A 16857-nucleotide genomic window follows, 5' to 3' on the forward strand; every position below is an offset into this window, starting at 1 on the left:
AAAATCATAAGTAACATAATAAAATAAGTGAGACGATACCAAAGTTGACGAACACTTTGCTTAATATCTCGGCCCCTGTTTGTCGTAGCTCAATGTTTTTAGAATGGTTAGATGGGGGACAATTTGGACTATAACATATCCTAAGGACATACAGACAAATTGGACTAAAACATACTCAAAGGACATCCCCGTATCTCCAGTAGAAACAGAGTTACGAGCCTGCAAAGTATAGTCTAATGCATTTCCTATGGAGGGGTTGTTTCTTTACGTTTAACTTAATTACTCGGCCCCTGTTTGTCGTAGCCCAAAGTTTTTAGTATGGTTAGATGGGGGACAATTTGGACTATAACATATCCGAAGGACATCCTCGTATCTCCAGTAGAAACAGAGTAACGAGCCTGCAAAGTATAGTCTAACTCATTTCCTATGGAGGGGGCTTGTTTCTTTACGTTTTGCTTAAGTACTCGGCTCCTGTTTGTCGTAACCCAAATATTTTAATATGGTTAGATGGGGGACAAGTTGGACAATACCATACTCAAAGGACATCCTCGTATCTCGAGTAGAAACAGAGTTACGAGCCTGCAAAAAATAGTCTAATGCATTTCCTATGGAGGGGTTGTTTGTTTACGTTTAGCTTAATTACTCGGCCCCTGTTTGTCGTAGCTCAATGTTTTTAGTATGGTTTGATGGGGGACAAATTGTACTATAACATACTCAAAGGACATCCTCGTATCTCCAGTAGAAACAGAGTAACGAGCCTGCAAATTATAGTCTAACTCATGTCCTATGGAGGGGGCTTGTTTCTTTACGTTTTGCTTAAGTACTCGGCTCCTGTTTGTCGTAACCCAAATATTTTAATATGGTTAGATGGGGGACAAGTTGGACAATACCATACTCAAAGGACATCCTCGTATATCGAGTAGAAACAGAGTTACGAGCCTGCAAAAAATAGTCTAATGCATTTCCTATGGAGGGGGTTTGTTTCTTTACGTTTTGCTTAAGTACTCGGCCCCTGTTTGTCGTAGCCCAAAGTTTTTAGTATGGTTAGATGAAGGACAAGTTGGACTATAACATTTCCTAAGAACCTCCCGGTATCTCTAGTAGACACAGAGTTATGGGCCTGCAAAATATAGTCTAATGCATTTTCTATGGAGGGGTTTGTTTGTTCACGTATTGCTTAATTACTTGACCCTGTGAGAACATTAAGATCGGTGGGATCCGATGAAAGCGGAGTTAACGGTCTTGAATTTAGGCAACCCTCTATCTGTGTGACTACGGTTGAGAACTCTTCGTAGGTCAGTCTGGTGTTACCAATGACTCGATGTAGGTGGTATTTTACCGACTTGACGCCGGCCTCCCATAGTCCGTCAAAATGTGGGGCTCCGGCAGGGTTAAAATGCCATGTTATGCCCTGTGCGGAAAGATGATCTGCGACAGCTGCATTGTGTGGATTTGACTGAATCAGTTTCATAAATTCCTTTAGTTCCTTGGCGGCCCCAACGAAGGTCGTTCCACAGTCGCTATATATATCGCTAGGCTTCCCACGTCTTGAAGTGAATCGGCGCAATGCTGCCAGAAAGGCTTCGGTGGTTTGTGATGAGACAATTTCAAGATGTAGTGCCTTCGTCACGAAGCATACAAAAAGGGATAAGTAAGCCTTGTAGGATGTCTTGCTTCTCGGAGTGATTGGACGAAGATAAAAGGGTCCTGCGTAGTCAACGCCAGTTCTCGCAAATGCTCGGCAGTATTGAACTCGAGCCCTTGGTAGATCACCCATCATCTGGTTAGCGGTGGCGGCACGATATCTGGTGCAGACTGCACATTTCCGAATTTGGTGTCTTACTGCATCTTTTCCTCGAATGATCCAATACTTTAATGATAGGATGCTCTGAACCATCTGAGTACCAGCATGCAGATTTTGGGTATGGGCCTCTTGAATGACCATCTCCGTAAATTTGTGATGTCTCGGTAGCAGAATTGGACGCTTTGTGGCTGTATCGAGATCTGCGTGTTTAAGTCTTCCTCCTACACGGAGGACCCCGATGGAATCCAAGACAGGATGTAGACATAGTAGTTTGCTTCGCTTCGGCAACGGATTACTCTGGCGTAAGGACTCTATCTCTTCCGGAAACATTTAGGCTTGGACTATCTTTGCTAATGTGAGCAACGCGTTCTCTAATTCCATGCTTGTCAAGGGACCAGAAAGTATTACGGCTTTGAAGTTGGGGTCTTGTCTCTTCCGGTAACTGTTCAGGCCATTATGTTTGAAACGAAGTATCCATGCTGTTATGCGTCGTAGTCGCAGAAGCGTAGAGAACCGTGTAAAGATGTCGTTATCAACAATTATTCTTGTGGTCATAATGACGATTTTTTCTTCTTCTTCGATGGCTGTGGCATTCGTCTTGGAATCCGAAATGGATGGAGTTGGCCACGGCTCCCGACTGGATAGCCATAGAGGTCCCTTCCACCAGAGTTTATGGTTTAGTAGCTCGGGCACTGATACTCCTCTGGAGGCTGCATCAGCTGGATTCTCAAGTCCGGGAACATGATGCCAGTGTGATACCGGAATTATCTCTTGAATTCTTGAAACCCGGTTTGCGACAAACGTCTTCCATCGACGTGGACAAGAGGACAGCCAACATAATACGATGGTCGAATCTGTCCAAGCTTTAACTTGATTGAAGTTCAGATTTAAGGACTCTTGAACTGTTTCCATGAGATCCGCAAGGAGCAATGCACCACAGAGCTCCATCCTCGGGATTGATATCGCTTTATTTGCCGGAGCCACTCTTGTCTTTGCTGTGAGTAATGAAATGTGGACATTTCCAGCTTGATCGACCGATCTCAGATATACCACTCCAGCGTATGCTTTCTCGGATGCATCCGAAAATCCGTGAAGTTCGAGAACGGATATCTCAGGTAAAGAATGCATCCATCGGTCTATTCGAAGATCTTGAATGTTTATAATGGAATTCTTGAAATCCGCCCATAATGTTTGAACTCCTACGGAAGTTTCGGCATCCCAATCGATTTTCTCCTTCCATACATCCTGCATCAAGATTTTCGTGCGAATAATGATGGGGGCAAGCCAACCCATGGGATCGAAGATCTTCGATATTTCGGAAAGTAGAGTCCTCTTCGTAAGAGGTAACTGACAGGGCGCAGGTTGTACTTTGAACAGGAACTGATCTTTCCTCGTATCCCAGTAAAGTCCGAGTGTCTTGACAAGAGCATCGTCATCCATCGCTAGTATGTTCTTGGAATCTTGTAACTCAGGCGGTACTTCTGTTAAACAATCAGGGTCGTTTGAGGCAAATTTACTGAGTCGGAAACCGGCACCATCGCACAGTGAGCGAATCTGGTATATAGCGATCTTGGTTTGTGTTGCGGTTTGTCCTCCGCTCATTACATCGTCCATGTAAAAATCCCTTTTGATAATCGCAGCTCCCAACGGATGTTCATGTAACCCCGTGTCGCCCAGCTCCTGCAATACTCGAGTTGCCAAGAAGGGTGCCGAGGCTGTTCCATAGGTTACAGTGTTCAATTGGAATTCTTGAACAGGAGCCTTGGGTGTCGACCGCCACAGTATGCATTGCAGATTTCGTTGTTCTGGGACTACTAGTATCTGGCGGTACATTTTCATGATGTCAGCGACAAAGGCAATACGATGTATTCTGAACCGCATGACAATGGCATATAGCGAATCTTGGACCACTGGACCCACGAGTTGCGCGTCGTTGAAGGAGAATCCAGAGGTGGTCTTAGAAGATGCATCAAAGACCACTCGGAATTTACAGGTTTGGTTCCAATCTTTCATTACATAGTGATGAGGAATATAGACTCTTGCAGACTTCTTTTGGTTCTCTGGCAAGATCTTCGACATATGTCCCAACTCTTCGTACTGTTCCATGAATCCTTCGTATAAGGCTTTCAACTCCGGGCGTGCGTCGATCTTCCTTTCAATTTGGTAGAATCTTCTCAGGGCTATCTCGCGCGAAGATCCAAGAGGAATCGTTGGCTCTTTCATTGGTATGCGTACCACGAATCTTCCGGCTGGATCTCGGCAATGGAACTTTAGAAAATCCTCCTCGCAAGCTTTTTCTTCCGGCGTCATGACTTGTGTCTTTGGCACTTGTTCAATCGCCCAAAATTGATTCAGGGTTTCTTCGAGTGTGAGAGTATGATGAAGGTGTACTCTAGGTTGGTCAATGCTCGTCGGCCCGGAAACCAGCCATCCTAGCTTGGAATTGATCGCATCCGGAGAAAAGGCATCCTTGGTTCGTTTCCCATTTAAAAGGAGTTTGAAAAATACGTCAGCACCCAACAGTACATCAATGTCGCCAGGGATGTTAAACTCGGGATCCGCCAGTCGCAGCTTCCTGAGATGAGGCCAATTGCTTGTATCATATTTTCGTAAAGGTAGCTGACATGTGATTTTCTTCAATACATAAGCGTTGACACAAAACCTTTCTGACGTTGTGTCCTCGAAGAATGGTTTGAAATGAACCTGAGTAAGTCCTCTAGCTCGACCGAGTTGCGTCGCACCTAGGCCTACTACTTCCGTCTGGACTTTCTTTCGTGCGAGGCCCAGTCTCGCCATGCACGCTTCGGAGATGCACGATACAGTCGATCCGCCATCCAATAGAGCTCGAACTTGAAGGGCTGTCTCTTGCGCAGTTTTTACTTTGATTACAGCGGTAGCTAGTATGGAATCATCCCTTGCACAGGCGGCGTCCTGGACATGAAAATTCTGCGCCTGGCTTGGTTGTTGTCTATCGGACTCTTTTGTATTGGATGGTTGACTACTTGACTCTTTGTCTGGTTTCTCAACTTCCACGTGAAGAAGGGAGTGATGCTTTTTATCGCAGGTCTTGCAGTATTTTTCCAGTGGACATTCTTTCACTCTATGTCCCGTCCGAAGGCAGTTGAAACAAAGGTTCGATTGCTGTACTAATGATCGTCTTTCGTGGACCTTCATAGCGGACAGTCTTGGGCATCGGAAATTGAAATGATTGGCGGAACAGAACGAACATTTACCATCTGAGGACGATGCTCCAGTTCTGGTGTGCAAGGTCACTGGGTTCCTTGTGACGTGAGGATTGCGACCGGATGATGATGCCGCCAAGGAGCGCGCTCTTTGTTCAATAAATTCCAGCAGATCGCTTGATTTTGGTATCTCTGTGTTCTTGAGACTAAGTTCCCATTGCTCCTTAGAGGACGGATCTAACTTCTGGGTTAGAAGGAACAACAGAACGGCATCCCATTTATTCGCTATCGGAAGAGTGTCGAGAGCTCTGGTACATTCCATCGCCGCATCCACGATCGATCGTAAGGCATTTGAGTTGCTGGTTGGTATCATGGGCAGCGAGCAGAATCGTCTCATAATGGCAAAGTAGAGTTCTCTGTTGTTTTCGAACCTCTTGGTGACCGTATCCCAAGCAATGGTGTAATTGGCATCAGAAATGGTGAGTGATTTGATTAGATTTACGGCGTTTCCGGTTAAACTTGACTTGAGATAGGTAAATTTCTGGGCATCTGATAATTCTTGATTGTTGTGGATGGCAGTGAGGTACATGTCCCGGAATGATATCCAATTATGTATTTCTCCCGCGAACGTTGGGAGGTTGATTTTAGGTAATTTGATCTCCGAATGTGACCCTACAGACAACTGACGTGTCGAGATTGGAACCATAGTGGCTAGCATAGATTTAAGTGCGCATTTCGAATTCGTATACAACGTGAATAAGTCATCCCATTTCCGTTCATGCAGGCCAGCATTTTCAGCGTCCAACGAGACCACCTTGACATGCGCATCATCGATGACTTGCCACGACTTGTCCACTTCTTCCAGAAAAAATTCCAATTGCTGTTGATTAAGAGGAGTCTTGGCATGTGTTTGAACTCTGTTGCTGATGTTGTTCAGACCCAATTCGCCTTTATTCCGTTCCGCAGTGGCTTTCTCCAGAGCGGTTACTGGCATTGTGAACGTCCGCAGTGGTGATCAACCCAACGACCAGCTTTCCACGTAATTAAGCCGACTCTGACGATCCGGCTCGACGGACCATAAATGTTCGTGAACTAGTCGAATAGGCCTACCGGACAACTTGCGCGGACGACTTGACACGGTAAAAGGTTATAATTAGCCTGGACGCGGTTGTGGTGTCTGACGACAAGAAAGCGAACTTGGTTAACTAAACATAAACAATTTATTTAACTAATGGTAAAAACTAAGCGAAGTGCCCGGACGGCGACTACAAAACCAAATCCAATTTTGATATTAAGTTATCTAATTATATAGTACGAACAAAAAATTAATTCTAAAAATGTACACTAACAAACAAACGATAAAAAATAGGTTTACAAAATTAGTATCTTTTTTATGTAATATCATTTTTTCCGATCGGAACAGCCAGGGTTACGAGAAACGTCCGTCCTCCCAATGGTGGGGCTTCCACCAAAGGTTCACGCAATTGCGCTGTTCTTATCCATAGCTGCGATTCGACACCCTTATATACTACCTATTTGATGAAGGCGAAGCAACCGGCGTATGCTTCATTTCAAACGCCAATATTAGTCAAGTCTCTCAAGAATGTTTAATTGTTCTTTTTCAAAACGATGTAACGCTCAATAAGGCGAACAACTATCGAAGAAAATATTTAATATTAATTATATTTATTTTATTATTTAAGATAATCATGTCTCTCAACTCAAAATTAATACGGAAAGGGTAAAACAGCAGTCTATGTGTTTGTCTATATGTGTCCGTCCGTTGTAACACTAGTGCGCTGCGTTAGAAGTTCGTTTTGTTTTGATGTGTAAAGAAATCCTTCAGAACCTTAATATTCCCGTTTTCCATAATATAAAATGAATATGTGGAAATATTTTTCGTAATTTTGATGCATTTAGTACTTTTGTAGCTTTATAGCTCCGTTTCATTTTGATATTCCAAAGATTTTTTTTAATATTATTATTTAAAATGGATGTTTATATATTACTTAAGCTATACTACATCTGTTTATAGCATAATCCTTTCTAAAGTCACAGTGAATACAAGCTCAACGCTGTTATGTTGGCCAAATGAACTTTTGTTTGTCAATAGGCCTAGTGAACCAAACAGTAAACGTTAGGGTTTTGTTTTCGTTTCTGTATGCAGAGACATTAACGGTTCAGAATGAGCCGAAAGTTAAATACACTCTTAAATAATTAGGCTTAGATTTTATAATCATGGTGGAAATCTGGGCCGCGTTCAGCAGAGCCCAGCGATGTTAGCAGTGTCCTACATAACGGGATTTTGTTTTTGAATTTTGACGTCACGGTCCTTAGCGCTGAGCTACTAGCGCGGTCTTCAAAAAAAATAGTCGGCTTTTTGGATAACGTGACGTAAGACGCGTAGTTCTCAGCTTGGCGAAAAAACCATGGAGGAATTAATACAAATAGCTTTATGGGACTATAGCTATTTAATTGGCGTGAAACCAGTTGATCACGCGAGAATTTTAAGAGATATGTTATTTTCTAATTTTAATTATAAAAGTTGTTATCTATCTCTATAAATATGTTATCCTACAATTTTTGTTAAGCCTTGGTACCTTGCACGCTTTATTGCGCTAGCGTCATTTATAAAACGCCGATGACCGGAGAAAAGCTATGACGACAGAGCTCACCGGTAAACATTTCCAAAATCCGCTGTCTTTTTTGGTGAGCTCTGCTGAACGCAGCCCAGACCAGTGAAAGGTCTGATCGTAATCGGATAATAGCTTCGTGTTTTCATGCTTTTTATGGTACGCATTTACTTTCAGTGTGTGTAGCCACAAATAAGCTTTGGTGTTATGTAACGTTAAGTCATGTTGTTAAACTAAGAAAATCGTTGAGGTGAAACGAGAGGATAGTGTTTACATGCCAACCCTGTTGTGAATATGGATTTGAACATAGAGGGCATACAGTTGAGGAGTAGAAAATTGGGCCTTTACAAACACGTAAAGGTAATATCCCTCCAAAGTTTTATCTCTTCATTTCCCGTTTTTCCCCATCGGATGATTTAAATGTGTACAAGTATATCATTATTGGATGTAAAATGTCGTCTGATTTACAGTAAATTTGCTATGCTTTGTATACTGCTTTAATATTTCATAAATTTTAACTTAAGCAACATTTCCATATCTGGGTAAATAAGTTTGTAAGTAGTCGTCTTGACTCGGAGAGGTAATATTTTGGTTTTCCCAACTTGTTTCCTCTTAAATTCCACCAGATATGAAAAAACAAACATATCTTCTTATTGTTATTTTTTATAAAGATGAAGGTTAATTAAGTTCAAATTATTAACTAGCACTCTCGGCAACGGCCATATCACGCTGAATACACCGGTTCTCGTCCGATCACCGAAGTTAAGCAGCGTCGAGCGCAGTCAGTACTTGGGAGGGCGACCACTTAGGAACACTGCGTGCCTATCTTCTTTTTGTTATTGTTTTATAAAGATGAAGGTTAATTTGTCTCACTTAATTTAAATTCGAATTTTTAACTAGCACTCTCGGCAACGGCCATAACACGCTGAATACACCGGTTCTCGTACGATAACCGAAGTTAAGCAGCGTCGAGCGCAGTCACTACTTGGGAACACTGCATGCCGATGGCTTTTTCACTTTTGTTTCCTCTTAAATTCCACCAGATATGAAAAAACAAACATATCTTCTTATTGTTATTGTTTTATAAAGATGAAGGTTAATTTGTCTCACTTAATTTAAGTTCGAATTTTTAACTAGCACTCTCGGCAACGGCCATATCACGCTGAATACACCGGTTCACGTCCGATAACTGAAGTTAAGTAGCGTCGAGCGCAGTCACTACTTGGGAGGGAGACCACTTAGGAACACTGCGTGCCGTTGGCTTTTTCACTTTTTTTTCCTCTTTTAATTTTTAATAGATATGAAAAAAGCAAACATGTTTTCATTTTGTTATTGTTTTAAAATGATGAAGGTTTATTTGTCTCACTTAATTTAAATTCGAATTATTAACTAGCACTCTCGGCAACGGCCATATCACGCTGAAAACACCGGTTCACGTCCGATCACCGAAGTTAAGCAGCGTCGAGCGCATACAGTACTTGCGAATACTGCGTGCCGTTTGTTTTTTCACTTTTGTTTCCTCTTTTAAATTCCACCAGATATGAAAAAAGCAAACATATCTTCTTTTTGTTATTGTTTTATAAAGATGAAGGTTAATTAAATTCAAATTATTAACTAGCACTCTCGGCAACGGCCATATCACGCTGAATACACCGGTTCTCGTCCGATAACCGAAGTTAAGCAGCGTCGAGCGCAGTCAGTACTTGGGAGGGCGACCACTTAGGAACACTGCGTGCCGTTAGCTTTTTCACTTTTTTTCCTCTTTTAAATTCCAATAGATATGAAAAAAGCATACATATTTTCTTTTTGTTATTGTTTGAAAAAGATGAAGGTTAATTTGTCTCACTTAATTTAAATTCGAATTATTATCTATCACTCTCGGCAACGGCCATATCACGCTGAGAAAACCGGTTCTCGTCCGATTGCCGACGTTAGCAGCGTCGAGCGCAGTCAGTACTTGGTAATACTGCGTGCCGTTTGCTTTTTCACTTTTGTTTCCTCTTTCAAATTCCACCAGATATGAAAAAAGCAAACATATCTTCTTTTTGTTATTGTTTTATAAAGATGAAAGTTAATTAAATTCAAATTATTAACTAGCACTCTCGGCAACGGCCATATCACGCTGAATACACCGATTCTCGTCCGATAACCGAAGTTAAGCAGCGTCGAACGCAGTCATTACTTGGGAGGGAGACCGCTTAGGAACACTGCGTGCCGTTGGCTTTTTCACTTTTTTTTCCTCTTTTAAATTTTAATAGATATGTAAAAAGCAAACAGGTTTTCTTTTTGTTATAGTTTTAAAATGATGAAGGTTAATTTGTCTCACTTAACTTAAATTCGAATTATTAACTAGCACTCTCGGCAACGGTCATATCACGCTGAAAACACCGGTTCACGTCCGATCACCGAAGTTAAGCAGCGTCGAGCGCATACAGTACTTGGGAATACTGCGTGCCGTTGGCTTTTTCACTTTTGTTTCCTCCTTTAAATTCCACCAGATATGAAAAAAACAAACATATCTTCTTTTTGTTATTGTTTTATAAAGATGAAGGTTAATTAAATTCAAATTATTAACTAGGACAATCGGCAACGGCCATATCACGCTGAATACACCGGTTCTCGTCCGATAACCGAAGTTAAGCAGCGTCGAGCGCAGTCAGTACTTGGGAGGGCGACCACTTAGGAATACTGCGTGCCGTTAGCATTTTCACTTTTTTTCCTCTTTTAAATTCCAATACATATGAAAAAAGCAAACATATTTTCTTTTTGTTATTGTTTGAAAAAGATGAAGGTTAATTTGTCTCACTTAATTTAAATTCGAATTATTATCTGGCACTCTCGGCAACGGCCATATCACGCTGAGAACACCGGTTCTCGTCCGATCGCCGACGTTGATTCAACAATACCTGACGACCATTTAATTTTTGGGCTTCCGTGACGCAATGGCTAGCGCGTTCAGCTGCTTTTCAAAAGACCGGTGTTTTGAACCCTCCCGGGAGCGGTGTTGTGACGTCTCAGATGTAACGTAAAATGTCAGTGTTTTTCCACAATACCTGACGAACATTTAATTTTTGGGCTTCAGTGGCGCAATGGTTAGCACGTTCAGCTGTTAATCGAAAGGTTGTTGGTTCGAACCCACCCGGGAGAGGTGTTGTGGCGTCTCCGATGTAGCGTAAAAAGTCATAACTTTTCCACAATACCTGACAACCATTTAATTTCTGAGCTTCCGTGGCTCAATGGTTAGCGCGTTCGGTTGTTAACGAATTGGTTGGTGGTTCGAGCCCATCCGGGAGCGGTGTTGTGACGTCTCAGATGTGAAGTAAAAAGTCAAGGTTTTTCCACAATACCTGACGACCATTTAATTTTTGGGCTTCCGTGGCGCAATGGTTAGCGCGTTCAGCTGCTATTCAAAAGACTGGTGTTTTGAGCCCTCCCGGGAGCGGTGTTGTGACGTCTCAGATGTGAAGTAAAAAGTCAAGGTTTTTCCACAATACCTGACGACCATTTAATTTTTGGGCTTCCGTGGCGCAATGGTTAGCACGTTCAGCTGCTTTTCAAAAGACTGGTGTTTTGAACCCTCCCGGGAGCGGTGTTGTGACGTCTCAGATGTAACGTAAAATGTCAGAGTTTTTCCACAATACCTGACGAACATTTAATTTTTGGGCTTCAGTGGCGCAATGGTTAGCACGTTCAGCTGTTAATCGAAAGGTTGGTGGTTCGAACCCACCCGGGAGAGGTGTTGTGGGGTCTCAGATGTAGCGTAAAAAGTCATAACTTTTCCACAATACCTGACAACCATTTAATTTCTGAGCTTCCGTGGCTCAATGGTTAGCGCGTTCGGCTGTTAACGAATAGGTTGGTGGTTCGAGCCCATCCGGGAGCGGTGCTGTGACGCCTCAGATGTGAAGTAAAAAGTCAAGGTTTTTCCACAATACCTGACGACCATTTAATTTTTGGGCTTCCGTGGCGCAATGGTTAGCGCGTTCAGCTGCTTTTCAAAAGACTGTTGTTTTGAACCCTCCCGGGAGCGGTGTTGTGACGTCTCAGATGTAACGTAAAATGTCAGAGTTTTTCCACAATACCTGACGAACATTTAATTTTTGGGCTTCCGTGGCGCAATGGTTAGCACGTTCAGCTTTTAATCGAAAGGTTGGTGGTTCAAGCACACCCGGGAGAGGTGTTGTGGGGTCTCAGATGTAGCGTAAAAAGTCATAACTTTTCCACAATACCTGACAACCATTTAATTTCTGAGCTTCCGTGGCTCAATGGTTAGCGCGTTCGGCTGTTAACGAATAGGTTGGTGGTTCGAGCCCATCCGGGAGCGGTGTTGTGACGTCTCAGATGTGAAGTAAATAGTCAAGGTTTTTCCACAATACCTGACGACCATTTAATTTTTGGGCTTCCGTGGCGCAATGGTTAGCGCGTTCAGCTGGTTTTCAAAAGACTGGTGTTTTGAACCCTCCCGAGAGCGGTGTTGTGACGTCTCAGATGTAACGTAAAATGTCAGAGTTTTTCCACAATACCTGACGAACATTTAATTTTTGGGCTTCAGTGGCGCAATGGTTAGCACGTTCAGCTGTTAATCGAAAGGTTGGTGGTTCGAACCCACCCGGGAGAGGTGTTGTGGGGTCTCAGATGTAGCGTAAAAAGTCATAACTTTTCCACAATACCTGACAACCATTTAATTTCTGAGCTTCCGTGGCTCAATGGTTAGCGCGTTCGGCTGTTAACGAATAGGTTGGTGGTTCGAGCCCATCCGGGAGCGGTGTTGTGACGTCTCAGATGTGAAGTAAATAGTCAAGGTTTTTCCACAATACCTGACGACCATTTAATTTTTGGGCTTCCGTGGCGCAATGGTTAGCGCGTTCAGCTGGTTTTCAAAAGACTGGTGTTTTGAACCCTCCCGAGAGCGGTGTTGTGACGTCTCAGATGTAACGTAAAATGTCAGAGTTTTTCCACAATACCTGACGAACATTTAATTTTTGGGCTTCAGTGGCGCAATGGTTAGCACGTTCAGCTGTTAATCGAAAGGTTGGTGGTTCGAACCCACCCGGGAGAGGTGTTGTGGGGTCTCAGATGTAGCGTAAAAAGTCATAACTTTTCCACAATACCTGACAACCATTTAATTTCTGAGCTTCCGTGGCTCAATGGTTAGCGCGTTCGGCTGTTAACGAATAGGTTGGTGGTTCGAGCCCATCCGGGAGCGGTGTTGTGACGTCTCAGATGTGAAGTAAAAAGTCAAGGTTTTTCCACAATACCTGACGACCATTTAATTTTTGGGCTTCCGTGGCGCAATGGTTAGCGCGTTCAGCTGCTTTTCAAAAGACTGTTGTTTTGAACCCTCCCGGGAGCGGTGTTGTGACGTCTCAGATGTAACGTAAAATGTCAGAGTTTTTCCACAATACCTGACGAACATTTAATTTTTGGGCTTCCGTGGCGCAATGGTTAGCACGTTCAGCTTTTAATCGAAAGGTTCGTGGTTCAAGCACACCCGGGAGAGGTGTTGTGGGGTCTCAGATGTAGCGTAAAAAGTCATAACTTTTCCACAATACCTGACAACCATTTAATTTCTGAGCTTCCGTGGCTCAATGGTTAGCGCGTTCGGCTGTTAACGAATAGGTTGGTGGTTCGAGCCCATCCGGGAGCGGTGTTGTGACGTCTCAGATGTGAAGTAAATAGTCAAGGTTTTTCCACAATACCTGACGACCATTTAATTTTTGGGCTTCCGTGGCGCAATGGTTAGCGCGTTCAGCTGCTATTCAAAAGACTGGTGGTTTGAGCCCTCCCGGGAGCGGTGTCGTGACGTCTCAGATGTAACGTAAAATGTCAGAGTTTTTCCACAATACCTGACGAACATTTAATTTTTGGGCTTCCGTGGCGCAATGGTTAGCGCTTTCAGCTGTTAACCGAAAGGTTGGTGGTTCGAGCCCACCCGGGAGAGGTGTTGTGGGGTCTCAGATGTAACGTAAAATGTCAGAGTTTTCCCACAATACCTGACGACCATTTAATTTTTGGGCTTCCGTGGCGCAATGGTTAGCGCGTTCAGCTGCTATTCAAAAGACTGGTGTTTTGAGCCCTCCCGGGAGCGGTGTTGTGACGTCTCAGATGTGAAGTAAAAAGTCAAGGTTTTTCCACAATACCTGACGACCATTTAATTTTTGGGCTTCCGTGGCGCAATGGTTAGCGCGTTCAGCTGCTTTTCAAAAGACTGGTGTTTTGAACCCTCCCGGGAGCGGTGTTGTGACGTCTCAGATGTAACGTAAAATGTCAGAGTTTTTCCACAATACCTGACGACCATTTAATTTTTGGGCTTCCGTGGCGCAATGGTTAGCGCGTTCAGCTGCTTTTCAAAAGACTGGTGTTTTGAACCCTCCCGGGAGCGGTGTTGTGACGTCTCAGATGTAACGTAAAATGTCAGAGTTTTTCCACAATACCTGACGAACATTTAATTTTTGGGCTTCAGTGTCGCAATGGTTAGCACGTTCAGCTGTTAATCGAAAGGTTGGTGGTTCGAACCCACCCGGGAGAGGTGTTGTGGGGTCTCAGATGTAGCGTAAAAAGTAATAACTTTTCCACAATACCTGACAACCATTTAATTTCTGAGCTTCCGTGGCTCAATGGTTAGCGCGTTCGGCTGTTAACGAATAGGTTGGTGGTTCGAGCCCATCCAGGAGCGGTGTTGTGACGTCTCAGATGTGAAGTAAAAAGTCAAGGTTTTTCCACAATACCTGACGACCATTTAATTTTTGGGCTTCCGTGGCGCAATGGTTAGCGCGTTCAGCTGCTTTTCAAAAGACTGGTGTTTTGAACCCTCCCGGGAGCGGTGTTGTGACGTCTCAGATGTAACGTAAAATGTCAGAGTTTTTCCACAATACCTGACGACCATTTAATTTTTGGGCTTCCGTGGCGCAATGGTTAGCGCGTTCAGCTGCTTTTCAAAAGACTGGTGTTTTGAACCCTCCCGGGAGCGGTGTTGTGACGTCTCAGATGTAACGTAAAATGTCAGAGTTTTTCCACAATACCTGACGAACATTTAATTTTTGGGCTTCAGTGTCGCAATGGTTAGCACGTTCAGCTGTTAATCGAAAGGTTGGTGGTTCGAACCCACCCGGGAGAGGTGTTGTGGGGTCTCAGATGTAGCGTAAAAAGTAATAACTTTTCCACAATACCTGACAACCATTTAATTTCTGAGCTTCCGTGGCTCAATGGTTAGCGCGTTCGGCTGTTAACGAATAGGTTGGTGGTTCGAGCCCATCCAGGAGCGGTGTTGTGACGTCTCAGATGTGAAGTAAAAAGTCAAGGTTTTTCCACAATACCTGACGACCATTTAATTTTTGGGCTTCCGTGGCGCAATGGTTAGCGCGTTCAGCTGCTATTCAAAAGACTGGTGTTTTGAACCCTCCCGGGAGCGGTGTTGTGACGTCTCAGATGTAACGTAAAATGTCAGAGTTTTTCCACAATACCTGACGAACATTTAATTTTTGGGCTTCCCAGGCGCAATGGTTAGCGCGTTCAGCTGCTATTCAAAAGACTGGTGGTTTGAGCTCTCCCGGGAGCGGAGTTGTGACGTCTTAGATGTAACGTAAAATGTCAGAGTTTTTCCACAATATGTGACGACCATTTAATTTTTGGGCTTCCGTGGCGCAATGGTTAGCGCGTTCAGCTGCTATTCAAAAGACTGGTGTTTTGAGCCCTCCCGGGAGCGGTGTTGTGACGTCTCAGATGTAACGTAAAATGTCAGAGTTTTTCCACAATACCTGACGACCATTTAATTTTTGGGCTTCCGTGGCGCAATGGTTAGCGCGTTCAGCTGCTTTTCAAAAGACTGGTGTTTTGAACCCTCCCGGGAGCGGTGTTGTGACGTCTCAGATGTAACGTAAAATGTCAGAGTTTTTCCACAATACCTGACGAACATTTAATTTTTGGGCTTCAGTGTCGCAATGGTTAGCACGTTCAGCTGTTAATCGAAAGGTTGGTGGTTCGAACCCACCCGGGAGAGGTGTTGTGGGGTCTAAGATGGAGCGTAAAAAGTCATAACTTTTCCACAATACCTGACAACCATTTAATTTCTGAGCTTCCGTGGCTCAATGGTTAGCGTGTTCGGCTGTTAACGAATAGGTTGGTGGTTCAAGCCCACCCTGGAGAGGTGTCGTAGGGTCTCAGATGTGAAGTAAAAAGTCAAGGTTTTTCCACAATACCTGACGACCATTTAATTTTTGGGCTTCCGTGGCGCAAAGGTTAGCGCGTTCAGCTGCTATTCAAAAGACTGGTGGTTTGAGCCCTCCCGGGAGCGGTGTCGTGACGTCTCAGATGTAACGTAAAATGTCAGAGTTTTTCCACAATACCTGACGAACATTTAATTTTTGGGCTTCCGTGGCGCAATGGTTAGCACGGTAAGCTGTTAATCGAAAGGTTGGTGGTTCGAACCCACCCGGGAGAGGTGTGTTGGGGTCTCAGATGTAGCGTAAAAAGTAATAACCTTTCCACAATACCTGACAACCATTTAATTTCTGAGCTTCCGTGGCTCAATGGTTAGCGCGTTCGGCTGTTAACGAATAGGTTGGTGGTTCGAGCCCATCCAGGAGCGGTGTTGTGACGTCTCAGATGTGAAGTAAAAAGTCAAGGTTTTTCCACAATACCTGACGACCATTTAATTTTTGGGCTTCCGTGGCGCAATGGTTAGCGCGTTCAGCTGCTATTCAAAAGACTGGTGTTTTGAACCCTCCCGGGAGCGGTGTTGTGACGTCTCAGATGCAACGTAAAATGTCAGAGTTTTTCCACAATACCTGACGACCATTTAATTTTTGGGCTTCCGTGGCGCAATGGTTAGCGCGTTCAGCTGCTATTCAAAAGACTGGTGTTTTGAGCCCTCCCGGGAGCGGTGTTGTGACGTCTCAGATGTGAAGTAAAAAGTCAAGGTTTTTCCACAATACCTGACGACCATTTAATTTTTGGGCTTCCGTGGCGCAATGGTTAGCGCGTTCAGCTGCTTTTCAAAAGACTGGTGTTTTGAACCCTCCCGGGAGCGGTGTTGTGACGTCTCAGATGTAACGTAAAATGTCAGAGTTTTTCCACAATACCTGACGACCATTTAATTTTTGGGCTTCCGTGGCGCAATGGTTAGCGCGTTCAGCTGCTTTTCAAAAGACTGGTGTTTTGAACCCTCCCGGGAGCGGTGTTGTGACGTCTCAGATGTTACGTAAAATGTCAGAGTTTTTCCACAATACCTGACGAACAT

General features: G+C 43.8%; 2 protein-coding genes and 6 pseudogenes across 2 annotated transcripts; 6 read left to right on the forward strand and 2 right to left on the reverse strand.

Annotated features, from left to right (window-relative positions):
• Positions 1 to 1177: 1177 nt before the first annotated feature.
• LOC149670392 (uncharacterized) lies at positions 1178 to 2134 on the reverse strand. Its single transcript, XM_089840447.1, has one exon. The coding sequence runs from the start codon at positions 2132 to 2134 to the stop codon at positions 1178 to 1180; it is 957 nt and encodes a 318-aa protein (XP_089696573.1).
• LOC149670393 (uncharacterized) lies at positions 2135 to 5980 on the reverse strand. Its single transcript, XM_089840449.1, has one exon. It carries the CDS (start codon positions 5978 to 5980, stop codon positions 2135 to 2137), a length of 3846 nt encoding a protein of 1281 aa, XP_089696575.1.
• Positions 5981 to 8330: 2350 nt separating this feature from the next.
• On the forward strand, positions 8331 to 8449 carry LOC149670394 (5S ribosomal RNA; annotated as a pseudogene).
• A 314-nt stretch (positions 8450 to 8763) lies between these two features.
• On the forward strand, positions 8764 to 8882 carry LOC149670395 (5S ribosomal RNA; annotated as a pseudogene).
• A 362-nt stretch (positions 8883 to 9244) lies between these two features.
• LOC149670396 (5S ribosomal RNA) lies at positions 9245 to 9363 on the forward strand (annotated as a pseudogene).
• Positions 9364 to 9723: 360 nt separating this feature from the next.
• LOC149670397 (5S ribosomal RNA) lies at positions 9724 to 9842 on the forward strand (annotated as a pseudogene).
• Positions 9843 to 9979: 137 nt separating this feature from the next.
• LOC149670398 (5S ribosomal RNA) lies at positions 9980 to 10082 on the forward strand (annotated as a pseudogene).
• A 122-nt stretch (positions 10083 to 10204) lies between these two features.
• On the forward strand, positions 10205 to 10323 carry LOC149670399 (5S ribosomal RNA; annotated as a pseudogene).
• The last annotated feature ends 6534 nt before the right edge of the window (positions 10324 to 16857 follow it).

The sequence above is a fragment of the Phalangium opilio genome, unplaced genomic scaffold, assembly GCF_054372755.1.
Source record: "Phalangium opilio isolate 3A_F unplaced genomic scaffold, DU_Popi_V2 ptg000054l_1, whole genome shotgun sequence".
Lineage (NCBI taxonomy): Eukaryota > Metazoa > Arthropoda > Arachnida > Opiliones > Phalangiidae > Phalangium > Phalangium opilio.